Source organism: Lepidochelys kempii, chromosome 10 (assembly GCF_965140285.1).
Source record: "Lepidochelys kempii isolate rLepKem1 chromosome 10, rLepKem1.hap1, whole genome shotgun sequence".
Classification (NCBI taxonomy): Eukaryota; Metazoa; Chordata; order Testudines; family Cheloniidae; genus Lepidochelys; species Lepidochelys kempii.
In genome coordinates this window covers 81,401,117-81,428,399 of record NC_136389.1, presented here as the reverse complement: position 1 = coordinate 81,428,399, position 27,283 = coordinate 81,401,117, and the positions used below count along the sequence as shown (strand labels likewise).

At 47.7% G+C, this 27,283-nt stretch overlaps 1 protein-coding gene across 1 annotated transcript in view; it reads left to right on the top strand.

Annotated features, from left to right (window-relative positions):
- LOC144930932 (integrin alpha-11-like) overlaps positions 1-27,283 on the top strand; it is a 73,585-nt gene that overhangs the window by 37,726 nt on the left and 8,576 nt on the right. The window contains exon 3 of the mRNA XM_078854707.1: positions 25,880-25,989. Within this exon, the coding sequence (XP_078710833.1) occupies positions 25,880-25,989 (110 nt within the window). The remainder of the gene's footprint in view (positions 1-25,879; positions 25,990-27,283) is intronic.

Sequence of the window (27,283 nt, the reverse complement as noted above, 5' to 3'; positions counted from 1 at the left end):
AAAAAAACTCAATATCTTTCCACTGAGCGTGTGAACGGAATAAATAGCAGTGAGCTATCAAGCCTGACAGAATCATGTCATATAATTTTGCACAATAGCAATGGCTGAATTGCCACAACACTGTGGAAAACTCCTGCATGCAAGTTGTGCTTATGCTCGGTGGTGCTGGATCAGCGGAAATACCCAGCAATGGGCCACAGCGGGCCCTCATTGACGCCTAGGAATCTCCACCGAAGTCATTGGGGGTGCCTGGGTGTAGTGGAGGGCAGAATACACCTCCTTCCATATGGCTTTTGCCCTTGGTATAAAGTCGGTTTATATAGTTTTCAGTTGAATGAAGCCGAATTTTGTTAACAAGATATTGTTAAGGACATGTATAACTATGAGACCCTCACGTTGTAGGTAGGATGGGCGGTAGTCCATTCCCTGGAGGTGAACTGCACCTCATGGGGCAGGCCCTCCGCTAGTGTGAGTCGCTGTAGCTTCAGCTGGCGAAGCTGACCACCGTGACCGCTCGCGGGAGCAAAGGGTACGTAAAAATCCCATCACTAGGCATGGCTGCAACTGCTTGGATAAAGTAAGAAGCGCACACCTCCCCTGCCCCAACACACACACACACACACACAGATTCACACACTTCCTCCTGCCCCAGCACACAAACAGACCCACCTCTCCCCACGTACGCATACCCACAAACACCCAACACACACGGAGACACACACCACCCCACATGCACACGCTTGTGTGCACACATCACACACACATGGAGATGCACGTCCCCCCCCCCCCCCGGCACACATACAGTTTTGAGTCAAATACAAACTCAGTCTTTTTGAGATTCAGAAAAAAAGTTCTTAAAGGCCCACCTTGAAGGGAAAGAAAAGGGGGAATTCTTGTGAAGCCACAGCTCTGGTCTGTGGCTAAGGGGTGCATGGTGAAGTGCGAGGGCCAGAATCTCTTGTTCACAGAATATCAGGGTTGGAAGGGTCCTCAGGTCCAACCCCCTGCTCAAAGCAGGACCAATCCCCAATTTTTGCCCCAGATCCGAAATGGCCCCCTCAAGGATTGAACTTACAACTCTGGGTTTAGCAGGCGAATGCTCAAACCACTGAGCTATCCCTCCCCCCATTGTCCTCAGTGGAGTTACACCTGATTTACACAAGCAGGAATCTGGTCCAGTGGGTGAAATTTACTCTTGGGGCAAACCCACACACGAGCTAGACACCACTTCAGCCCATCAGTGCTGAAACTAGAGGTGCTGGGGGTGCTACTGTACCCCCTGGCTTGAAGTGGTTTCCATCATACACAGGGTTTACAGTTTGGTTCAGTGGCTGTCAGACTCCCCACTGTACAAATTGTTTCAGCCCCCCTGCTTCAACCCTCACTTTCCATCCTGTTCTGAAGGCTTAAGCAGGAGTTTTCATTGTGAGTTGAACCAAATCCTAATGTGTTTTGAAATTTTCAGTGAATCAGAAAATAAAATATAAAATTATTGCGGGTTGAAGGAAATGTTTTGTGGATGCCAAAAGGAAACACTTGTTTTGATTTCAAGACTTTGTTTACATTTAGCCCCCGGGGTGTAGTCTGGGAGTGTGGGACTGCTGTGCCCCCTGAACTCTCTCCAGCCTGGGCTGTCTCTCACAGGGCCTCGATAGTGACCAGCAGCAAACCCCGCCAGGCGCTGTGATCACTCAGCACAACTGCAAGTGGAGCCCCACGCCCAGCTAGATTGCATGAATGCGCTCAGAGCCACTCACGAATCACACAGAGAAAGGCACCAAAGCCAGATTGCTCCCAGCACTGTACCCCAGGAATATACCGTCTTGCACTTCTCAAGATGAGCAATACAGATTTATTAATTGGTTCACCACTTCATCAATCGATTGTGGACATACACCAGCCTTTGTCTTTACCAGTGAGTTTGTATGAACTGTGGGGCAAATCTGCTCAGGTTTGACAAACAATTAAACACATTTATTGACTATAAAAGGTTGATTTTAAGTGATAAGCAAGAAGTCAGAGTTAGTTACCAAAAGAAATAAAATATAAGCCCGCAGTCTTAACTCTCAATGCTATTAGACTGGGCAACATCTAGATTAAGCAGTTTTTTTTCACCCCACTGGATATTGCAGTCCTTAGTATACAGGTTGGTTCCTTAAACCTGGGCCAATCTCCTCTGTTGGAGTCTTGTCTTCTTCTCAGTGTCTAAGGGTATGTCTACACTGCCCACGTTACAGCGTGGCTGCAGCAGAGCTGTGACGTGGGCAGTGTAGACATGCTTTATCATCGGGGGAGAGCTCTCCCCGGCAATAAACAACCCCCACCCTGAATGAGGGGTGGCAGCTTTATTGCCAGGAGCGTGGTTCCTGGTGACAAAGCCTTGTCTGTACTGGTACTTTTCAGTGCTAAAAGTTTTTTTTCAGCCCCCTGAATAACTAAAGTTCTGAGGCTGAAAGTGGCAGTCTAGACCCAGCCTTAGTTGCTTGCACTGTAGGTGGGGGAAGGAGAAAGGCCAAGCATATGGCCACTCTGTCTGTTTTATACCCTCAGTCCTTGTGCTTGGAAAACACAAGTCCAGGCATGTCTGGGCGCATTGCTGAGGCTACGTCTACGCTAGAAACTTCAAAGCGCTCTCGCAGGAGCGCTTTGAAGTGTGAGTGTGATCACGCGTGAGCGCCAGGAGAGAGTCTCCCAGCGCTCCTGGTAATCCACCTCCATGAGGGGAATAGCTTGGAACCTGTCCACACTAGTGCTTTAAAGCACTCAAACTTTCTGCGCTCAGGGGGTGATTTTTCACACCCCTGAGCCAGCAAATTAGAGGGCAATAAAGTGTAAGTGTAGACAAGCCCTGAGTCTCCAGGCAAAGTTGAGCAATTCCCCTGGTGTGGCCTCATGCAGGTGAGTCATTGCATCCTAGCTCCCTTGCTGGACCATGGCTGTTGATGGGTTGATTGATCCCCCACCCAGGTGTTGGCTATTTTCCTTGCTGTTGCGTCTGGGGAGCTAATATCTGGCTGATTTCCTCCAACTTACAGCATGTTTTAGTGACCACCATACGACACAATTCTCAGAACTTAATAATACACACATATGGACAGAGAAATGACTTTCGGCAGATCATAACCTTTCCCCTGATACCTTACAAGGCCTGCTTTATACGTAAGATCACAATCATATATAAATGACAACTATGGGGGTTCCAGGATGCTCCCCCAAGGTACAGAATGTCACACACATTCCTTGTTCACCATCCAGAGGAGGCCCAGGAGACGTGCTGCTCAGCCACTCGGTGCCTCGCTCACCATCCGTCATCTTTCCTGCGCGCTCCTCCCATGCCTTCCTTTCACAGGGGTGTGTTGTCAATGCTGAGCAAAGGATTAAAAAGTTCCCTAGAGGCTTTGCTGTCAGATGTTTCAAATTAACCCATTTGTCTTTCATGTCTCCTCTCGGAAAATGACATCTCCTAACAATTGCAGTGCAGGCTCTGAAAAGAAAAGCAGCCTTTCGTCCAGACAGGTTAGACAGTGAAGGACTCTTGCATCAAATGTGTTTTTTTAATTTAAGGCGAGCCAGGGCTGATTCAATTACCATTGCTTCGTCGAGCTGCTTCATGCCTCAGGCCAAGGGAATGCCAGACAGAACTTTCCGCTTCCACACTCCAGACATATTTCTAGTCAAAATTGAAAGACAGGTGCCTCTCCCATCCCCCCCACACACTGGTGTTTAAACCAGAAGGGTATATTTTAGGTACTCTACACTGAATGGCAAGCTGGTAAATTAATTGGTATTGAGGGTTTGCTATAGTCGGCTTTACGCCATCCATCCTTCCCCCAAGTGTAGGAGGGTGCTTCTGCACATAGCAGGCAGATGGCCAAAGTGTGCTGCCTTCCGGCCGTCCCCAGCCAGCAAAGCAGCTTCTCAGGGACTTTTCTACCTGGTGAAACGGAGCGCAGCTCTTAAAGAAGCTGAAGTTACACCAGGGGTCAATTCAACCTTACATCAACTCCAGGATCAGGGCGGGGGAAAGTGTCTTAAATCTACCGTCCCCTCTACCCCAGGTCCTGTGCTGAGCAGGCAGGCCCTGGGTGCTTCACCCTAGGGTGCAACCTTCACACGTGATGATAGCGATGGCTGTCTTTACGCCTGCAGCGTCCTAAGTAAACTGGATTGATGTGGGAGGCTCCTCAGCCTTAGATGGCTCCAGCTTTTTAGTTGCAGAACCACTAGCTCCCTTTGACAATGTATCGTAACGATGCTGCACGTCATTAGCGAGCGAGCTCTTGTTCCAGCACTGTTTCGGTGCTCTGTAGAGGAGGACAGGTTTATATTCCCATTGGTCAGTGTCAGCAATTGTTGATCTTTCCCTCTTCCCAAAAGTCAACAATTTTTCCCCACTTCTTTTTAATCAAAATGGGCAGAAACGGGCAATTCAAAACATCTCCGTTGCACTTGTGACAAACTGGTGCCATGTTTTGCTGTCCTTTTGAGCTGGCACACAATACGAAACTATTATGCAATATTCTGATTGTGAATTATATTTGGGGCTTCTAAATCCATAATTAATCTTGAGTTACAGAGTCAAGTAACTTTTCAAAGCATAGCAAAGAGCGTCTGGTTAACATTTTTCACTCGTGCAAAGACAAAATTTGATAAAATGTTGAGGGTGGGAGAGTGGATTAAAGACCCCTTGGCAATAAGCCTCAATTTCCATAAAGAAAACAAAATCAAATCCTAACCATCCCATTAGAGTGAGTTGCACTGATGATGTGTTACTGGCAAGGTGGCCTTGTTCATGATCAAACACAGAGCACTAGCAGACTCAATCCGTTACAGCAGAAGAGAGCCAGTGGGCCAGCTTTTCAGTGCCTGCTAGGAACTAGCTAACAGAATTGCTTAAGCAGCCCTGTTGTTTGCCCCAAACCCAAGCCCTGTTTCCTTGCTATATACTTCACTGCTTATGGACCAGATGTCACCTAACCTTTGCACCAGTCTCCTTTGTTCCAAGTGAATGGGTGCAAGCAGCCTTCTCCCCTGTTCAGGGGCCAGTGCAGTTAAAATTCCTGCTGTCTCCTGACTGCTCCTAACAGAGGCCTTCTGGCCCTGTGTGTGTGCACTCCTCTGACTCTAATGAAAGAGGCGAAGCTGGCGACCCTGCTAGTCCCCAGCGACTGCTCCAGGAGCAGACATGACGTTTTCAGTCTGACTGTAACCGAAAAGGAGGGGGGAGAAGAGAGAAAATCTGCTCTGAAGATTTAGAGCCCTAATTGTGCTGATCTGGAAAAACAGCTAAAAGGCTCGCTCTTTCTCTACTACTGCAAGAGGCCGTCTTGGCTGCAGTCTTCTTGTGGTCTGGCTAGTACATGAGCGTGCTGATTCTTTTGGTGAAAGGGTACATGACTGCTCAGCATTCTTTAAATAGGGGAATAACATCTGCCCTCAGCTAGATCCATCCCAGGCTCCAAGCCTGTCCACCTGGCTGGAATTGCAGGGCAGAATCTGGCCATTGCTGGCTGGCCTATTTCCCATCTTTCCGTGTATATATTTTTTCTCTCTCATCTTTAGCCTTTCAGAATTGTTTCTCTCCTAAGGGGTGTATCGTTTTGTCGTTTTCAGCTGCAGAGGGGACATCAATCACAGCTGCCTTTTGGAGCATGCCCGATGTCAGTGTCTCGTCCATTTACCAGGCTGATTGATCCTAGCAAGGCTTCTTTACACGTGAACTGCCAACTGTCGGAGACCCACTCTGTGGCTATTCTCATACAGGAAAACACAGCCCTTGTCTTTGTTCAGATCGATTTACTGTGCTGAATATTCCTTTTTTTCCCTTCTCGGCTGAATATTCAGCACACACTTGATTAATAGAGAACAGTCAGCATCCTTTGGAATCCTATCACATCCTGTCACTCAGATAAGGATGCAGATTAGCACCTCCTAGGAGTCAGCCTGTAACATGCTGAGTATGCTCCATATCCTCAACTCTTGGAAATCAATGTAACTCCATTGCAGACAATGAAGCACTGAAGACCCTGAGGTCTGGCCATTTATTTTTGTGAATGATTTAAGTTTTGCAGAAGATCTCCTCAGAATGATGGATCCCAGGTTACGCAGCCCTGTAAGATATGGGTGCAGCTGCACACACATAAACCCCACCAGCTTTCAGAAGAGACCAGTTTATCTCCATCCTTAGTTACTTGGGGTCTGATTCTCCTCTCACCAACATACCAGTTTTATACCAGGATAACGCCACTGAGTTCTGGAGAGTCACTCCTGATTCACGCCCATCTCAATGAGCAGAAAAGCAGATCCTCAGGTCCCTGTTCACTGACTTGGCGGAGCTACTGGCTATAGCAGATTACCATGGGGGGACGGGGAGAACAGCCAGGCATATGTCACATACCACAGAGAGTAAAAGGGAAATACCTTAGGGGCTCTCTTGTGCAGGGCTGTCCTTACCCATATGCAAAGTACACAGCTGCGTAGGGCACCAGGAAATTTGGGTCACCCTGGTGCTCCAGCCCATGCTCCGGCTCCTCCCCAGGGCCCCCACCCCCGCTCCGCCCCGCCCCTTCCCAGCCCTGCCCCCACTCCTCTGAGGAGTGCAGCAGGGCCGGGGCTGCACTCACTGGCGGTGGGAAGTGCAGCAACCCAGTCCCAGCCATGCCACCGGTTTCCCCCTGCCCCCAAAGCCAGCCCCTCCCCACTCCGAGGAGGCCTGAGGCCCTCCCCCCTCCCACGGAGGCCTGGGGCCCATTCCTCCCCTGCCCAACCTCCCTTCCCCCCATGGAGGCCTGGGGCCCCACACCCCATACACCCCCGCCGGGGGGCTGCGTAAGGCCCCAGAATAGCTAGGGACAGCCCTGCTCTTGTGTGTGACATTCTGGCACATGATGCTGTCTTGGATTGCCTCTGCTTTCCCAGTTACAGATAGTATGTGGGTAATGAGTGGCTGGCTACCCTAGGGGGATGATGAGCAGCCCTGCATCCCACAGCTGTATCTTTGTGTTAATTCACACAGAAGCTCAAAGAATTCATTGATCGGGGGATATTTTCACTGTTATTGACCGTTGAACTCGGGCAAGGCAACTACTCCATCCCTGTCCATGCCTCCCAGATCTGCTATGGACTAAAGGACCAGTTGCCTGCAGGAGAAAAAAAGGGGATATCAAATTGTAAGCATTCAGCAAAAGGAAACGTGTTCTGGATTCTTCCCTAGTGAAACCGGCAGCAGCTCATGTACAAATGGGTGTTCAGAATATGCAATGGACCCTGGCTCTCGGCTTTCCATTTTTCTTCTGCTTTTGCCGCTGGATTGACAGTATTTGCTGGGCACGTCTGACTCCTCATCTGTATCTGCCTTCCACGCCTGCAGTTAGCTACAGGCTGTGTAATCTCTTGTGTCCTGGAAAGGCTTTACATGTTCCCTTTTAAGTGAAAGGCCGATTCAACATTAGCAGCCCAAAGCAGTTGAATCTGTGTTTTGCAGGTCTGCTGCCGCTTCTGCTGCATGATACCAGGCTGCCTTCATTCTTCCTTAGGCTCCTGAAACAAAAACAAATCCGTCTTTTCCTAGCAAAGTGCAAAGTTAGCATTTTTTGACACTCAAGTTATAAATTCCCCTGCTGACATATGGAGGCTCCGGGAAAGGTTTGTCCTGTTGCATCAGATTCCATTCGACTTGGCTGAGAGAGTCCCCCGATGGAATGTAATCTCCTGTTATTTGTGTCTGTGAGTTCCGAGACCACGTTCCCATGGGTCAGGCCAGTCCTCATGACTACATGGCTATCGTTGTGTTTCTTTTCAGTTCCAATGCTCAGAGCTCCGGCCCCACCAGCAGAACGTCAGTGAGGGAGTGTGATCTCCTCTCAAGCAGTACACTAAAAACACCCCCTAGTCTGACGGCTGTGAGGTTGTTCATTTAAAGGGCCAGGCTCTCAAAGGCAGGCATGGTGACCATTCCGGACCTGTGCATGTAGACTAGGGAGTAGGACAGTGTATAAGGGCCTGTTTGTGTGCCCAGAGTCTTGGCGGTGCCCGCCGAGCGCGATCCTTTGAAAACTGGACATTTGTCACGCTAATGAAAGGTCCGTTCTCAGCCTGGTGCAGCAATGGCCCTAAACCTCTTTAGTAACACTTCTGCCGTGGCACCATGGCAGGCCGAACAGCAGGAATGTGCTGCGGCTGCAGTTACACCCTATCCTGCACCACCCTTCACTCATGCAGTGTCGGTCAAGCAGCTAAACCCATGGGGTCCAAAACCATCTCTGTGGTAGGAAAGGAGGCTCCAGGCCCTTCCAACCCTCACAGAGGTTAGCTGTGGGAAGCCCATTATGTGTTCATAAAGTTCACATCTGGATCACTTAGTGCTTGGGACCTAATGCCGTGAATATGATGCCATGGACTTGAAACATTCAGGGGCAGCTGGGTGAAATTCTGAATCTTGGTTATACAGGAGGAGAGACTAGATGAGCAAATGGTCTTTAAAAGGTATGAATCTGTGAACCCTGCAGAATAATATTAGCCTCTGATAACAAGTAATGTGGAAAACCAGGAGTAGCAGCAGACCCCTCTGGAGAGGTGCTGGAGTCAGAGGTCAAGGTGTTGTTTCAAATCAGTGGGGGTGGCAGATGGAACCCCAGGCCGGCAGCAGACTGAGCCGCTCAGCCCGCTGCTGGTCTGGGGTTCTGTCTGCCAGCCCCTGCCAGCCGGGGTCTCGGCCACCGGCCCCACTCAGGCCTCTGCTGGCAGTGGATTCTGTCCATCAATGTTCAGCGAGCCCCTGAGACATGCTTTGCATCGTGTTACTTTAGGGAGCGCTACAGTCAGGTGGTTTACTGTAATGTCTGTTTGTTGTAATGCTGTAGAACATGTGCCTTATTGAAGCGGGGGTGCTGAAAATGTTGTTGCAAGGTCCCTTCTCACAGGCTGCCTGCCTAATCTCCGGACCAAAGAGGCTCAGATAAGCTTTGCAGTAGCATCCAAACCAAATCTCTGAACTTTTATGGCTCTGCCCATCACTAATTTGCAGAGGCTTTGACACTTAGTGTTCAGTCTGTTCAGTGCAACACTATGCCTTGTGACTGTAATAGACAGGGATTTCCCTCGGCATACTCATCAGCACTTTGTCTTTTTATATATCATTACTCTGCAGAAAATCAGAGTGGCCTTTGTGTGCTTATAGAAGAGGCTATGCGTCAGAATTGCTGGGGTCTGTTCCCAGATTTTCCACTGAGACAATGTGTCACTTAAGCTTCCAGAGCCTCATCTGTAAAATGGGTGTACTAATTCTTTCCTACTTTCCAGGCACATTCTGTGCGTTAATTAAAGTCTGTGAAATCCTTTCAAGTGAGAGTAAAACACTGTCAAATCAGATTTGCACAGGTGCAATGACTACACCTGGTGCAAGGCCTGATCAACATGGTAGCAAAGGTACCAGAAGCTCCTCAAGCCTTGTCTACACCAGGGCACCCACTGGCGTTGACACTAGTGCTATTCAGCCAGTGGTACAAGCAGTGGGGTTAATTTTGTTTTAATTCCTTAATATAGACACGGCCCTCAATTCAGCGGGCCTGATTCTGATGTCACTGGCAGCATTTTAAGTCAAGACTAACTCTGTTGTAGTCAAGAGAGTTAAACTGGTGTAAGGGAACTGGTATAACCATTCACTGCCGTTTGCAGAACTCCCATCACCTGAATATGCTGTTAGTATCATACCCCATTACAGGTGGATCCATTTTATCATATCTGACATTTCCCATTATATATATGTGTGTGTGTGTGTGTGTGTGTTCGTGCATCTGTGTGTGTCCACTTAAAAAAGAAATGGGTGGAGGGATTGCTAAAACAAGCCTGCATTGCCACGGGCTGAATTAGGAGATGTGTTGCAGGAACGTACTATATAATTAGAACTATACATTCCAGTCTCAAACCCACTGTCACTAAGAACATCTGTTTAAATTACAATCATGTTTATGTTTCCTTTTGGGATGAGAGGGTTTGTTATAAAACAGGAAAAACACTGATCATTGCTTAGAAAAACAAACCTAGGTCTCCTGTTGGTTGTAAAAGATTAAAGGAAATATTCTCGTGGGTGACTTCCATTAAAATGACAATCCTCTCACACCATTGCTAATGGGTTTTTCCAGAGAACAAAAATTGCTCATTAGGAAGGTAATGCGAGACAGTGACAGACTGCGGAGAGTATGCCAGAGGCGGTCCTGCTCCAAAACCCAGGGCCTGAGCTCTCTTGAATGGTGGTCATGTTCAGACAGGCTGACCCACAGAGTTCAATACATATCTCTTATTGCTACAGCATGTATGTGGTGTAGGATCCGACGGAGGAGAACTAAGATCAACCTATCAAAGCAAGGCTTTATTTCATTCTGTCATTCTCGGGACAGAAGAGTTCAGCACCAATGACCCCATTTTCAGCTGCTCTCAAACCAACTTCCAGTTTCATGCAGCTGCTTTTCCATGTGCAACTTCTGCATCATCAACATAAGTAGGCATGCAGCCATAGGACTGTTAGGTGCCCAGCTGCTGAATCTGCACACGGGCAATGAATGTGTCTCCATCTTTGTGGGCACAATCCAGTGCATGCCTGCTGAATTGGAGGCTTGGGCAGTAGAGTGCCTTGTTAATCCTGCCTGCATACCCAATTGCCCCTACCTACATGCTACATGCCCCTACCTACATGCTACCTGCTACATGCAGGTGTCAATGGGAATGCTGCACAGCGGAAGATAGAGGTACAAAAGGAGATGCAGATGATATTTTTAAAAAATGTAGTTGGCTTTTTTCTCCCATTGACACACACATGTAACTGCCACTGGCTTCACTGGGAGTGATATGCGAGCATTAAGGGGAATCTACAGACCCAGGGTTTGATTTTCTGGGCTGGATTAATCCTCTGGCCCCTATAAAATAGGGGAACCAAGGTTTGCTCTGCTATGATTTTTGCTATGCTGTGCTATGCTTTTCTAAAACAGCTACCTAAGTATAGCCAATTAACATGACTGAAGATACGGGTAATGCAGCCAGCAGTGTTCAGTATAGTCCTGTACATTTGCCAGACCAAAATTATGGGATAGCCACAAATAGTGATGGTAGAGATGCCAAGACACTCTAAACTCTGATCTTCAGCTCAGCACAAGCTGGATCGCTGCTTTCTAACCATCTGAGTCCCTCTCGGACAGATCATTCAATGCCAAAGGGTTTCCCTGTTCTTCTGTGTCTCTGACACAGTGTCTGTGTTTAGGTTTCAGATGGACATACTCCCTTGGACGTTTGGTTTTTTTGGATTGTCCCAGCTAGGCTTCCTGGAAAAGTGTTTAACCAGGATTATTTAGCAAAGGCTTTTCTGCAATACTCCTGCCATCCCAAGTGCTTGATGTTGTCTCTTTGTCAGGGCTAAGCTCTTCCCATATGCTCTCTGGGAGCCGAGTTTGTGTTGACAAGAAGTAACCCTTTGAGTGCCTGAATATAGGGCATCTAGTGTGAAATTCAGCACCTGTAGCAAGGGGCATTACAGAACTTTATCAGCCACGCTAATGCTTTGGGTCCCTTCTCCTTGTGCAGGGCAGCAAAGGAGAACCCTGTGGTCCCCACCCCAAACACCAGCAGGCACACGTGGGGCAGAAACCCACCCCACAGGAGGCTGATTCGTGTCACCGTGCAGTGAGCCAGTGGCACATCCTAATACTGTGGGAGCTGCTCTAGGGCTCACTTCTGCTGGGCTTCTGCAAGGATGTGACGGGGCAAGGAGGGAGCGAGACTCCTTCTGCCCTCTTTCTTCCCAGGGCATGTGCACAGGAGCATCCGGAAAGGAGCCCACAGATAGTGTGCGTGGTCACTGCAGGGTCCCAGATCTCCTGAGCTGCTGGACGGTTCTAGCTGAAAATGCTTTCGGGTAAAGTCCTAGCCATGCCCAGAGGAGAAGGTGGTATGCTGTGAACTGTAAGTGTCAGAGATTGGTCACGTTGGCTCTTGAGGGGCCAAATCCTGATCTGCAGCTGAGACATAGTTAGTTCAGGGGGGAGGGTTTTAAACTGCCTTTGAAGCCCCTGAGCTGGGGCCATCCAACCACGGGGCTGGTCACTCCAGCTGCCGCGGGCCACCCCAGCTAACGCCATGCCTGTGGTGCTGGGGGGCTGTTCTCCAGCCTCAGCTGTGTTTTAAAAGAAATAGACAATACTAACTGAACTTACTGTGACATTGGGAGGAGGAGCTCAAACTGCCCATGACCAGGACTGCTTGACCTGCACATGTTTTTGGGCAAGCCCTTTTGCTGTCTGTCACGTACACCCCTTTCTCCTCATGGCAAGGTGCAAACGTCTGGAATGTTTGGGTGTGGGTAGTAACTGCAGCACTGTTCGCCAGAATTAATCCTCACTATGCACAGTGACCAGGAGGCAGTGAGGCCAACAGCTTAGCAGTCCTTAGGTTTATTTAGTCCTTGCACATTTATATGGACAAGTGCATCCAGAGTTACGGTAGTAAGGATTTAAAAATATAAGCATTTAAGGGACTGAAATGCTCCTGGCTTCAGGGCATCAGCCGATCTCTAGCTATGGGGGTGAGGAAGATTCTTTCCCTGTGGGTGGGTTATCCCATCACTGACTACTACAGGGTAAGGCCAATGGATTGCATGACATTCCCAGGACCACCCAGAGAGCTGTTGTCAGATCTAGGTTTAGATTTTCTGCTCCCCCAGTGCTGCGCTCTGCCCTCGTTCTCAGATGAAGTGATGGACACCCTTGTTAAAGTTCTCAATTGTTTCTCTCCGATTGAATTTCCTGTCGCTTCTGGGGTTTTTTGACCATTGCTAGTGTACAGCAAGCATTTCAAGTCCATTCCCTCCCCACTTGCTAGCAAAGATCCCCACTCCAATTTAAAGTTTTCCATCACTACCCTCTCCCTCTCCTGACTCTCCATAGTAAGTAGTTTCTCCAGTTCCATCTTGAATAAATTAGCTGCAACTGAATTTGTACGGCAGGAGATTATGTGTTCCACTGATTGAAGCCCCCAGTGAAAGGAGTAGTTGCTTCTTTGTTCATTCTTAATTCTTGCCTTCCAAAATCACCAGCTAGACATACCTTCCATTCCTGATTTTTTTCAGTTTAATCAAAACATTTTTGGAAAATCCAAAAATATTGAGTTTGGTAACTTTGTCGCTACCTCCCAAAGGGCTTTTTTATTCCAATGGATCGTTCCTGTAGGAGATGGGCAGCTGATTGGATGCAGAATTCAAAACCAATAGGTTTGGTTAGATAGCAATGTGTGGATGGCTTTTAGAGGTTTCTAAAACGTTATTCGCTTTCGTGTTGGACTCATGGTACTAAAGCAGCCTGGCTGTACAGATGGAGGGATATAAAAAGTGTACCAATAAATACTGTCAAACTCTCTCGTACATTTTCTCAAAGAGATTTTCTGCAATCTATGAGGCACATACAGAATACATGACAAGGCAGTGTGGCTTCAGACTTGATAGCACTCATTTAAGGTGACCAGCATAACCAGTGTGGCCATCTGAAGCTCAAATCAGTAAAACCTGTAGATCACAACATTATCATGTATAATCATTTTTGCATCTGCCGTTCAGGTCACCTAGACAGCTAAGACCTGTAGCTGTCCGGCACTTGCCCTCAGGTCATTAGAAATCTGATGGCCCAGTCCTATACTGTTGAAGTGAATGGAAAAACTCTTTCTGACTTCAACAGCAGTTGGCCTGAACCCTTAGACCAGGGGTGGCCAACCAGTCGCTCCGGAGCCACGTGTGGCTCTTCGGAAGTTAAGATGCGGCTCCTTGTAGAGGCACCGACTCCGGGGCTGAAGCTACAGGCGCCAACTTTCCACTATGCTGGGGGGCGCTCCCTGCTCAACCCCTGGCTTTGCCCCAGGCCCTGCCCCCACTCCACCCCTTCCTGCCTCCTCCCCTCAGCCTGCCGTGCCCTCACTCCTCCCCTTCCCTCCCCCAAGAGCCTCCTGCACGCCACGAAACAGCTGATGGGGAGGGAGAGGGAGGTGCTGATCAGCAGGGCTGCCAGTGGGCGGGCGGCGCTGGGAGCCGGGTTGGAGGAGCTGATGGGGGGCTGCTGACGTGTTACTGTGGCTCTTTGGCAATGTACATTGGTAAATTCTGGCTCCTTCTCAGGCTCAGGTTGGCCACCCCTGCCGTAGTCCATTAAATTGTAGGTGTCAAATTGTCCCCTCAACAATTTGTACTCACAATTTGAAGGAGGAAAACCGGAGAGCAGCCTTTCAAAATTTGATCTGTACATGCAACATATGTATAATTAATTTCCACCAAAAACATTGGGTTTGGGGGGGTTTTGCGGTTACGGATAAAGATATAGGCTCAGGCTGAAAGTTGCCAGCAGCCTGCTCAGCCAGGAGGAGAGTGACTTTTTTTCTTTGCACAATTGAAAAACAAACCCGCGAATGAGCATTTGAAAAGAGTTTATCTTCTGAAGCCGCCTTTATTAGCCAAACAATGACCCAAGGCCCCATCCTGCCACCTTCGCTGGCAGCTTTGCCTGTCTAGGATCAGTCCCTAAGTCAGGATATTATAAATATCTACAAGGAGCGAGAGGAATTATTGAAGGTGACCCAAGGGTGCATAACTAGGATTAAAGGGGAAGTACATGCATCCGATGAAGTGGGTATTCACCCATGAAAGCTTATGCTCCAGTACATCTGTTAGTCTGTAAGGTGCCCCAGGACTCTTTGCCGCTTTTACAGATCCAGGCTACCCCTCTGATACTAGGATTAAAGGGGAAGCCAAGGGGAATGTAGCTGGAACAGCAGAAACCGGCTACGGAATACTCTGATGAATGTTGGAAATGTTGATGAATGGACTGCAGGGACCTGTTCTGCATTAACAGAGGATAGCCTAGTTAATCTAGGCTTGAACACATCCCAAATCTCAAAATAAAGCTGAGGTGAAATCTGGCCATTTGGGCTGGTTTCCCACTGAAATCATCTGCCATTTGAATTTCCTTGGGTTCTGAGACAAAACTGGCAAACCTGCAACTCAGCCCGGTTTCACAAACCTCCCCAGAGTTTCAGACTCAGATCCTGGAAGCAGGGGAGTGTCCTGTGGTATCGAGTACTACTGCAAACATGTGGCCGAAGGCCACCGCCACCACAGCCAGGCCACCAGGGAGTGGGTATGAGCTACTGGCCCATAAGAACGGCCATATTGGGTCAGACCAATGGTCCACCTAGCCCAGTATCCTGCCTTCTGACAGTGGCCAGTGCCTGTGGCTTCAGGGGGAATGAACAGAACATGTAATCACTAAGTGATCCCTCCCCTGTTACCCATTCCCAGCTTCTGGCAAACAGAGGCTAGGGACACTCAGAGCATGGGGTTGCATCCCTGCCCATCCTGGCTAATAGCCATTGATGGGCCTATCCTCCAGGAATTTATCTCATTTTTTTTTAACCCTGTTCTAGTTTTGGCCTTCACAACATCCCCGGCAAGGAGTTCCACAGGTTTACTGTGCATTGTGTGAAGAAGTACTACCTTTTGTTTTGTTTTAAAGCTGCTGCCTATTAATTTCATTGGGTGACTCCTAGTTCTTGTGTTATGTGAAGGAGTCAATAACGCTTCCTTCTTCACTTTCTCCACACCAGTCAAGATTTTATAGACCTCTATTACCAGGCCTCCCTTAGTCATCTCTTTTCCAGTCTTTTTAATCTCCCCTCACAGAGGAGCTGTTCCATGCCTCTAATCATTTTTGTTGCCCTTCTCTGTACCTTTTCCAATTCCAATATATCTTTTTTGAGATGAGGCAATCAGAACTGCGCGCAGTATTCAAGATGTGGGGGAACCATGGATTTATATAGTGGCATTATGATATTTTCTGTCTTAGTCTGTATCCCTTTCCTAACGTTATCTTTGCTTTTCTGACTGCCACATGAGTGGATCCCCCTTGGATAAGCAGAGGACCCTCCTTCCCCCATCCATATCACATGGGTGAGATTTTTCAATTAGAAGCCCAAATCCGACTGAAATCCAATGGGGCTTGTGCTGCTAAGTGACTTAGGGGCTTTTAAAAATCCCGCCCCCCCTGCCCATCCAAACCCATTTGTGTCTCTTTCTGCCCCTTCAATTGTCCTCCTCTCCCTTCCACCAAGCTCATTATTTTGCATAGATTTAAATGTTCCACTTGTCCCCATTCTGTGTAACTGTTGGCCCACAGTAGAGCTAGTCTGGAAGCAGAACCTGCAGCAGAGCCTGTCTCTGGGTAATCTAATGAGTGCAGCTGGCCTGTGGCTAGGCTGCTTGCTTGGTTGTAAGAGTCAGCAGACCAGCTCCTAAGCCCAGCTGTCGATCAGCGACTGCTTGAAGCATTCACCCTCAGCTGCGATAGCTGCTTGTTCCCAGCCCTGCTCTCATCTTGTTCCAGCCCAGATCCTGGCTTGGCCCGAGCCTTGCACCTGCTTTTCCATACTCCAGGTAACCTGGTTCTGACCCTCGGTTCCCATTCCGGACCTCAGACTTTGCCTCTGACACTTGACTCTGGCACCTGGACTCTGACTCTGAGCTCCGATTCCTGGCTACTGACTCCTGTTCTAACCACTAGGCATGACTCCTGCTCCAACCACTAGGCATGACCACCCATGTCCAGTCACATGACAGTAGCGTGTTGTTCTTTGTGACCCTTCTTGCCAGCTGGAGACTCAGAAAGGCCCATTTTGATCACTGCTCTAATCTCTCCAATGCACCATTTGCAGCTGGCGCGAAGTGCCTTATGCCAGCCAACCATTCGGTATGCTGCGATTGGCCCAAATGGAGCAGGCATCCTTTCAGGGCTCGTGCCATGTACCTGCAGCCCCAGGCTGTGCATTGAACTGGGCAGCCATCACACAAGTGCTGGTTGCTTCTCATTCCCAGGTTCCCTCAAGCCATTAAAACATGATCTGAAGGCCCTTGGACTCTGGACTCGGACAATAGCTGATGTGTGGCATTGCTTTGTGTGCCGGAGTTGGTCTCTGGAAAAACGAAATATTATCTTACTCTAAAGGAGAGTCTAACAGCTTTAACGGGAAACAAACAAAAAATAATTTTATGCATCGAGTTTTGCTGCCATGGAACAATTTACAGAGATGACAAATACAGTTGGTGACTCTCATTAGCTCCTTTTGTTGTTATTTATTGGTTTCCTTTCCCAGATGTGTTTTCATGCTGATTTGGGACAGGATCTTATTTTTAGACAAGCATCTAGTGCATGACTTCATAAACCACAATAATACCAGCAGGCTTCTAACCGACTTGAGAATGAAGGATTACATGATTGCCACATTCTAATAACTGCTCTTGTGAACATTAGTCTACATTCCTGTGTCTCCTGTAACTAAAACTCTGTCCACCTTTTAAATAGCCAGAAAAGCATTTCTTTAGCTGCCAAGTTTCCATGTAAGTTTGATGACTGCAGCTCAGTGACCATTTAAAGTTAATCCGAAGTGGAAAACAATGCCATTGTATTTCAGAGACTAAAATGCTATTTTCATTAGCTTCTGATTTTCATTACCTTTATTGTTGTGTCTGTAGATATTTTTGGTTTCCCTGTAGCTTCAAGCTGTGAAATTGACTGGGAGGTATGTGGAATGTATTGCTTTAGAGCCGTGACATTTTTGTGTTCGTATGAGAGACCTGATAGGCCTGATAGACAGTAATGTTAAAGTATGGGGCTATGATCTGTTGGTAGGTATTAGTTTAGCTGAGCCTTGAAAGGAAAGATCCTTCCAGTAGGAAAGTGTTTGAGGAAGTTAGGAGTGATCTGATTCTGGAGCTGGTTTTCTTTGGTGCGACTATTGCTAAGGCTACGATTTAGTCACGGGTATTTTTAGTAAAAGTCATGGACAAGTCACAGGCAATAAACAAAACTTCAGGACCAGTGACCTGTCCATGATTTATACTAAAAATACCTGTGATTAAACCTTGGAACAACACGGGGGGGACGGACACACGAGGGGGGCTGCTGCTGTGGGGGGGTACTCGGGGTCAGCGGCACCAACTGCTGGGGGCCACGGACTGTGGCTGCTTCAGCCAGTCACCCAGGGACTGCTGGCAGGGCCAGTGGACTTCAGCTGTTCTGGCTGGCCACCTGGGGACTGCTGCCGGGGCCAGTGGACAGCGTCTGCTCCAGCTGCCCTGGGACCACTGCCAGGGACCCCTGGAGAAGCAACTGGTGTGGTTGTCCCCAGGGCCGCTCCTGCTTGGGCAGCCCTGGGGTCAGCCACATTGGCCCCTGCAGAAGTCACGGAATCCGTGACTTCTGCGACCTCAGTGACAGACACGGAGCCCTAAGTATTGCTTTAGGAGAATGAATTTGTGTAAATGATGAACTCTGGGAGATGCTATTACATCTTGTTACTGAACTCTGTAACTACTAACAGAAAAGTGCCTTAGCTTTGTATGTGGAAGTGGAAGAATCTTTTTAAAGTCTCCAATCGCGGAAGCACGCCAGAGAACTTTTCATAAAGTTCTCTTTCTTCTTGGGAAGCAAAAAGATCTAAAATGAAAATATCTGCCCTTGTTCGTGGGGAATTCATTGGAGTGTGATTAAAAATTAGAAATGGACCAAACACCGTTTTTGAACCTCTTTCTTTTTGTAGGCAAGATTCTACTCAGCTTTTCCTTCTTTTGAAATTTGTCTCTTTGCTACCAATATCCCTGTTTTTTCACCTCCAAAGTCATGGCCTCTCTGCCCAGGCCCCCTCTCTAGCTGGATAGAAGTTTCACGGTACCTGGAATTTCCCAGTCCTGGTGTTGCATGGCGAGTTCTCCAGATTTCATTCAACTTCTGAAAAGTGTGGTTTGGGTTGAGTTGGAGGCCCGGTCTACGCTACAAAATTTTGTCAGCATAGTTGTGTTGGTCGGGGTGTGAAAAAAACACACCCATTAGCCAACGTAGCTACACCGCAAAAACCCAGAATAGAGGTAGCTAATGTCATTCAGGGAGGTGGTGCGACTCTGCCGACAAAACTCCTTCTGTTGGCGTAAGCTGTGTCTACACTAGGGGGCTCTGCCGGTTCAGCTATACTGGCAAAGCAGTTGTAGTATATAGTAGACGATGTCTGAGTTATTGATGGTGGTTCTAGATAGTTATTACTTTCTCCTAATTAGTCTCCTTATTAGCAAAGTGGCATAACACAGAATGTTTCATTTAAAAACCCCAAATGCTCATTAGACTTTTGGAGTGTCCAATTTGCTGAGCAACCCCATTTTACTGCAAGGGAATTAAAGAATTAGTTCTTGATGCCTTTTTGGAAACAATGTTGTTAAAAAAAGATAATCATTCCTGGTATAACACAAACCAGCTGTGCTGAGGCTAGTTGTTTTCCCAGCTGTTGTATAGCACCATGCAGAACAAAAGAGTTTCTGTTCATTTACAGATCTGGATGTGGAGTTGAGCATGTGCATATTTGAGCATCTTACTGCTGCTAGCTGAAACCACCTATAGAGTTCCTAACGCAAAGCTCTCCACATTTCCATAGCCGATACTCAGTGCTCAATATTTATTTAGGGTTTACAAGTTGGGATTGAAAGGTGTCACTTATCCAAGTGTAAGCAGGGGAATGGTCCCCTAGGAACGTTCCTGGCTTATACACTACCCTGGTGAGATGGGCTAGCGAAAGGACCTGAGTCCTCGCTCCCACTCCCTTTACCCAGAGGTCTGCCTGACCTCAAGGGCTCCCCTTCCACTCTCCTGGGTGGCAGAGACCTTGTAACCCCAACAAGGCTGGGCCCAGGATTCCTGGCTCGACCCCCAACCTTGTCGTGGTCACTTAGGACAGGGGCTAGGGTGTTCACACTCCAGGGTGCTCTCTCTGCTCTTGATGCTTCCCTGAGTTCCACTGATCATCACATATAGTTCAAAGAAGATACAATTTATTAAACAGCAAACTAATGAAAAAAAGAAGGAAAAGGAAAACACATCACTCCGCTTTGTGGCCTTGGGGACACCACAACCAGCCGCTCCAGGAATATCTTTTATTTGGACCCACTTCCATTGGTGAGAGAGACAAACCTTCGAGCTACAGAGAGCTCTTCAACCCATCTGGGAAAAAAGAAAAGGAGTACTTGTGGCCTCTCCTCATAAGTCATGTGTTCCAGACCCCTAATCATTTTTGTTGCCCTTCGCTGGACTCTTTCCAATTTATCCACATCCTTCTTGTGGTGTGGGGCCCAAAACTGGACACAGTACTCCAGATGAGGACTCACCAATGTCGAATAGAGGGGGACGATCACATCCCTCGATCTGCTCGCTATAGCCCTACTTATACATCCCAAAATGCCATTGGCCTTCTTGGCAACAAGGGCACACTGCTGACTCATATCCAGCTTCTCGTCCACTGTCACCCCTAGGTCCTTTTCCGCAGAACTGCTGCCTAGCCATTCGGTCCCTAGTCTGTAGCTGTGCATTGGGTTCTTCCATCCTAAGTGCAGGACCCTGCACTTATCCTTATTGAACCTCCATCAGATTTCTTTTGGCCCAATCCTCCAATTTGTCTAGGTCCCTCTGTATCCTATCCCTGCCCTCCAGCGTATCTACCACTCCTCCCAGTTTAGTATCATCCGCAAATTTGCTGAGAGTGCAATCCACACCATCCTCCAGATCATTTATGAAGATATTGAACAAAACCGGCCCCAGGACCGACCCCTGGGGCACTCCACTTGACACCGGCTGCCAACTAGACATGGAGCCATTGATCACTACCTGTTGAGCCCGACAATCTAGCCAACTTTCTACCCACCTTATAGTGCAATCATCCAACCCATACTTCTTTAACTTGCTGACAAGAATACTGTGGGAGACCGTGTCAAAAGCTTTGCTAAAGTCAAGATACAATACATCCACTGCTTTCCCTTCATCCACAGAACCAGTAATCTCATCATAGAAGGCAATTAGATTAGTCAGGCATGACCTTCCCTTGGTGAATCCATGCTGACTGTTCCTGATCTCTTTCCTCTAATGTAAGTGCTTCAGAATTGATTCTTTGAGGACCTGCTCCATGATTTTTCCAGGGACTGAGGTGAGGCTGACTGGCCTGTAGTTCCCAGGATCCTCCTTCTTCCCTTTTTTAAAGATTGGCACTACATTAGCCTTTTTCCAGTCATCCGGGACTTCCCCCGTTCGCCACGAGTTTTCAAAGATAATGGCCAAAGGCTCTGCAATCACAGCCGCCAGTTCCTTTAGCACTCTCGGATGCAACTCGTCCGGCCCCATGGACTTGTGCACGTCCAGCTGTTCTAAATAGTCCCTAACCACCTCTTTCTCCACAGAGGGCTGGCCATCTATTCCCCATGTTGTGGTGCCCAGCGCAGCAGTCTGGGAGCTGACCTTGTTCGTGAAGACAGAGGCAAAAAAAGCATTGAGTACATTAGCTTTTTCCACATCCTCTGTCACTAGGTTGCCTCCCTCATTCATTAAGGGGCCCACACTTTCCTTGGCTTTCTTCTTGTTGCCAACATACCTGAAGAAATCCTTCTTGTTACTCTTAACATCTCTCGCTAGCTGCAGCTCCAGGTGCAATTTGGCCCTCCTGATTTCATTCCTACATGCCCGAGCAATATTTTTATACTCTTCCCTGGTCATATGTCCAACCTTCCACTTCTTGTAAGCTTCTTTTTTATGCTTAATATCCGCTATGATTTCACTGTTAAGCCAAGCTGGTCGCCTGCCATATTTACTATTCTTTCGACACATCGGGATGGTTTGTCCCTGTAACCTCAACAGGGATTCCTTGAAATACAGCCAGCTCTCCTGGACTCCTTTCCCCTTCAAATTAGTCCCCCAGGGGATCCTACCCATCCGTTCCCTGAGGGAGTCGAAGTCTGCTTTCCTGAAGTCCAGGGTCCGTATCCTGCTGCTTACCTTTCTTCCCTGTGTCAGGATCCTGAACTCAACCAACTCATGGTCACTGCCTCCCAGATTCCCATCCACTTGATGATTACCTGTTCTGTTCATTCCCTCTGGGGCACCAGGCATTGGCCACTGTCGGCAGACAGGATCCTGGGCTAGATGGACCTTTGGTCTGACCCAGTCTGTCCGTTCTTATAACCAGGTCAGGCAGAGTCACCCTAGGACAAGGGTAATCCTCCAGTGGCCTAGAGCCACCTCCAGGGCTCCCGCACCATTCCCCACCCTACAGAAAAATAGGTGTGGCCACGACAACCTAGTGCCGTACAAATCCTTGGTAGTGGTTATGGCCTCTCGTAGCCATATGCAGCGGGGGTAAGTTAGAGCAGTCTCAGGGATGCTCCAACTTAGTGCAGATGGACCAGCCCAACAGAGGGCTGCACCAGGATCAGGGAAGTGCAAAGGTGAGAATTAAAGCATGTTTGCAGACAGGCACCCAATTGTTTAGTGGTTATTGATGATTAATTTCCAACTAATTACTAATAAAAAGCTGAGGGATTGTAGGGGTCTAGGCACAACAGAATCCAGGTTATTAAGTTTAATATCTGGGCAGGAACCGCAGGACGCACAACACCGACACTCCCACCGAGGGCACAGCGAGGCTTGAATCGCTTTTATTATCACAATTAGTAAAGATTCAAAAGTGGTACAGCAGTAATACAGGGCAAATGTGATCTCTTGCACCATCCCTCACATGTATACTCACACTCCTTCTTGGGGATCTGCTGGTAAGAGGCATAGGTCCTGCTCTGTCCTTGGCGTGCCAAATGAGTCCGATGGTCCAGGTCCTGGTACAGATCCCTCTTACACGGTGCTCTGGCCTATTATAGGGGCTGTCATGAACATTCATACAAATGCCCAGCCTCCCTTGTCCATATCTAACTTCCCCACACTAATTCTATAGGTTAGTATATGAATGAATCTAACTTATCACCATGTACGTCAATCCATTGCCAAGGCAAGTTCGCAGGTAAGCATTCACCAACATTTTATCCTAAAATATCCGAACCTAGTATCAGCTCCATGTTCCTGTGGTTACTTGTTATCATTTTGTACTAAATCCCCCCTTTAGAACACTGTTCCCAGTTCCCCAAAACTCAGGGTGGCTGTCGGCTATTTCAGTGATTCTTAACCAGAGGTCCAGGGCCCCCTGCGGGGCTGCAAGCAGGTTTCAGGGGGTCCGTCAAGCAGGGCCAGCATCAAACTCACTGGAGCCCAGGGCAGAAAGCTGAAGCCCCACCACCTGGGGCTGAAGCCAAAGCCTGAGCAGCTTAGCTTCATGGGGGCCCTGTGGCATGGGGCCCCAAGCAATTGCCCTGTTTGCTACCCCCTAATACCGGCCCTGGCTTTATATGCAGAATAACAGTTGTTGTGACACAGGTGGGCCGTGGAGGTTTTATAGCACTCTGGGGGGTCCTCAGAAAGAAAAAGATTGAGAACCCCTCGGCTACTTATCTATGCCAGCGTTCATAGGCCTCAAAGCCTTGTGCTGATGGCTTAAGCTCGTGCCCTACAGGATACATGCCTGCAGGTTTCTTGCATTACAGCTAGGTAAAATACAATGCTGAAGGTAGCTCTATGGGCTACAACACACACCTCTGGCCAGAACCTTGAGCAGATCAGAAACACACCCAGGGTCTGGCCCACAGACTTTCTTCTCGTTAGCGCATTTTAAACCCCAAACTTTTATTGGCATTTGCTTCGGCTTACTTGCAAAGATCTTAGGCCTTGGCTACGCTTGCAAGTTACAGCACAACAAAGAAGACCCGGGCGCACTAGCTCGCTCCCCGTCCGCACTGGCAAGGCACGTCGAGCGCTCTGCCTCCCCGGCTACAGCGCGGCTGGTCTCCTCCTTGGCGAGTGGAATAACGTTTGCTGCGCCCCCGCTGGAGCGCCGCGGCGCCAGTGTGGACGAGGTGCTGCATTACTGCGCTCTGATTGGCCTCTGGCAACGTCCCATAGTCCCCTTAAGCCAAGTGGCCACTCTGGTCATTGTTTTGAACTGGCTGCAGGAATGCGGATATGCCCTTTGAAAGCTCCGTTTGACAGCCGGCTGCTTATCTGCTCTGAGACAAAGCAACCATTAGTGTGGAATGCCGTGTGTGAGAGAGGGAGGCGGGGGGGAGGGGGGTCTGCTGCTGTCCGAATTTACAAGACAGCATGCTGACATGCTCTCAGCCCCCCAAAAACCCACTCTCTCTCCCCCCCACATACACACAACACACTCCCAGTTACACTTCACCCCCGTTTGAAAAGCACGTTGCAGTCACTTGCATGCTGGGATAGCTGCCCATAATGCACCGCTCCCAACGCCGCTGCAAATGTGGCCACACCAGTGCGCTTGAAGCTGGCAGTGTGGACAGACTGCTGCACTTTCCCTCCTGCGCTCTCCGAAGGCTGGTTTAACTCAAAGCGCTCTACATCTGCAAGTGTAGCCCTGCCCTTAGTTGTTGTTCTAGCCTTAGTCCAATATGTGTGGCATCAGCTCTTTGAGTCCTTCTTCTCCATTCCAGCCTGTCTTGAAGCAGTTGCTCAGAAACTGCACAGAATCCTTTGATATGGTACCCACCCATCTAGTTTTGGGTCTTCCAACCTTTCTCATACTTTCCACTTCTATGTTTAACACCTTTTTCATATATATTCTTCCAATTTTCTTTTCATGTGCCCCAACCATCTAAGCCTGATTCCCTCAGCTTTTCTATAGTTGGTGCCACATTGTCTCTTCCCCTAACTTGTTCGTTCTGAGCATGGTCCATCCTTGTCACTCCAAGCGTCCATCTCAGCATTTTGAAAGGCATTCTCCTATTGCAGATCGTTCCCCGCACATCTCTCCATTTCACCCATGCCTTTTCTGTTCGGCTTGTAAGTTTGTCATTGAATTCACCATTATCCTGCACTATATAACCTAGGAACCTGAACTTCTGTACCTTTGGTGGGACTGGCCCACCAGACTTACCTTGCAGGAAGACAACAGAACTGTATCATCGAGTCTACAGACCATGGCCTCCATTTTATTTCTTCTGATTTTCATGCCATTTCCTTTAAATACTCACCTCCATCTCTCTTAGATCTTACTTTCAAACAGAAATTATACGTGGTTATAATACTTTAATGTTCCCTGATGTGGTAGAGAAGTTAGATCAAATTACTTGTTTTGCTACTTGGTTGGATGCAGAGAATGATCACATCTCCCCTCTGGCTATTCAGAGGTGGAGAAAGCTTCCCCTGACATGTCATAACAATGTAGGAAATATTTAAGGGGAATGAGTTGTTGGTTCTTTTCCACCCAAGGTTATTAGCCTCCCAGGTTGTCTGGATGTTTGAACAACAAACCAGTCACATAGACTGGGGATGAATTCACAGATGGTAGTGAAGAGTGGAGAGTTATGAAGTCATTTATTGTGGCAATAATACAAATATGGTAGGAAGGAGCCATTAAAATGTCAATATTTGCCAGCTGCTGAGCTTGCTCTTTCTGAAAATCTCAGCCACTTGTGGGATTAGGGATCCAATTCTCATTACAAGTGATGGGCATCCATATCCTTTAGGCAGCTTTGAAAATGCTAGCCTCAATGCGTATACAACACAGAGTCAAATTCTACCCTCATTTATATCCATTGGTTTCATTTCACAGAAGGGGAAAATGGTTTCCTGAGTACTTTGAGGGAATTTGTGTCCACTGAAATGTTTTTTTCCACATAACAAAAAGTATTTCATTTAAATCCAGCTTTAATCATGTAAATCTTAGGGATGTTTCCTTCAAACAAATACCATACATGTTTCTTCTCTGCGTTAATTCGCTAGCGCTGTATATTGTTTCTTTGGGATTCTCAAGAAATGATCATTTGAACCATTCCTGGGTGTCTCTGATGTGGTGACTCAGGGTTTGGTGCTGAAATGTGTGTTCTTTGCAAGTGCCCGCTCATGTCTTGACGGAACATTCTCTTGTCCAGGCTGGTGGTGGGAGCCCCCTATGAAACCAATGGACAGTTGAAGACTGGAGACGTCTACAAGTGTCCGGTGAATGGCGAGACGAACGGCAACTGCACCAAACTCAACCTAGGTACCACACGCCCTGCCACTTACGCAGTACAGCTAGCCCGAGTGTTAGAAAATTATGAGTTAGGCGCACACAGATCATGAGATAATATATACAAAATCTTGTGATTTTAAACTCATATATAAAATAGTGTGTGTGTGTGTTTCTTTTTATTTATCTTCTGTCTTTTGAGCCTTTAAAGGTGCACTCCAGTCATGTTTTCAAGCTTTTCTCCATAATTGTGAGGGCGAGAACCGTTTTTTTGAAATGGCAGCTGAGATAATCATATAGTCACATGACGGCTGGAGCTGGGGCTTTAAGAAACACTAAATCTTGTGAGATTAAAATGCTTGAGCGGCCTCCAGAGGGAGCAGAATCAAAGAGCCAGACTGGTTCCAGAGGTGGTGCCTGTTCATTATTGCCCTCAAGTTTTGCTTTTTTTTTTAAACAAAAATCCTCAGCTGGTGGAAATCCGTGTTGCTCCCTGACTTCGGTGATTTAGGCCAGCTGAAGAGCCAACCCCATTGTTCCACATAACCTAAAATGAAAGGAAAAGTTTCCATCTTTGTAAAAAGCATCAGAGTGGCTCCCCAGCGGGTGTGGATTGTTCTGGGCCCAGATGGAGCTCTTTCAATTTACACCAGCTGTGATTCTGCCTCAGAGATTTTGGCTGGGAAGGATTTAAAACCTCCTCTGCCCTGTGTGTGGCCTAAATGGTATGTCCCTCCGACAGAAAATGAAACTGACTGGGAAACTGACTGCTCCATTTTCATCGTTCTGGCTGAGTGTGAACACACAGTATGAACAGTGAGAAGTTCGTCAGAATGAAAAAAACAATCCCTAGAGACAGGTTTCAGAGTGGTAGCTGTGTTAGTCTGTATCAGCAAAAAGAAAAGGAGGACTTGTGGCACCTTAGAGACTAACCAATTTATCTGAGCATAAGCTTTTGTGGGCTAAAGCCCACTTCATCAGATGCCTGCAGTGGAAAATACAATAGGAATATATATATATTTTCTGCATACAGGGCTCCAAGAGATCCAACACCTTCTTGTCAACTGTTTGAAATGGGCCATCCTGATTATCACTACAACAGTGTTTGTTTATTTTCTCCTGCTGATAATAGCCCACCTTAATTGATTAGTCTCGTTAGAGTTGGTATGGCAACCCCCATTTTTTCATGTTCTCTGTATATATATATATAGCTGTCTTCCTACTATATTTTCCACTGCATGCATCTGATGAAGTGGGTTTTAGCCCACAAAAGCTTATGCCCAAATAAATTTGTTAGAGTCTAAGGTGCCACAAGTCCTCCTTAATC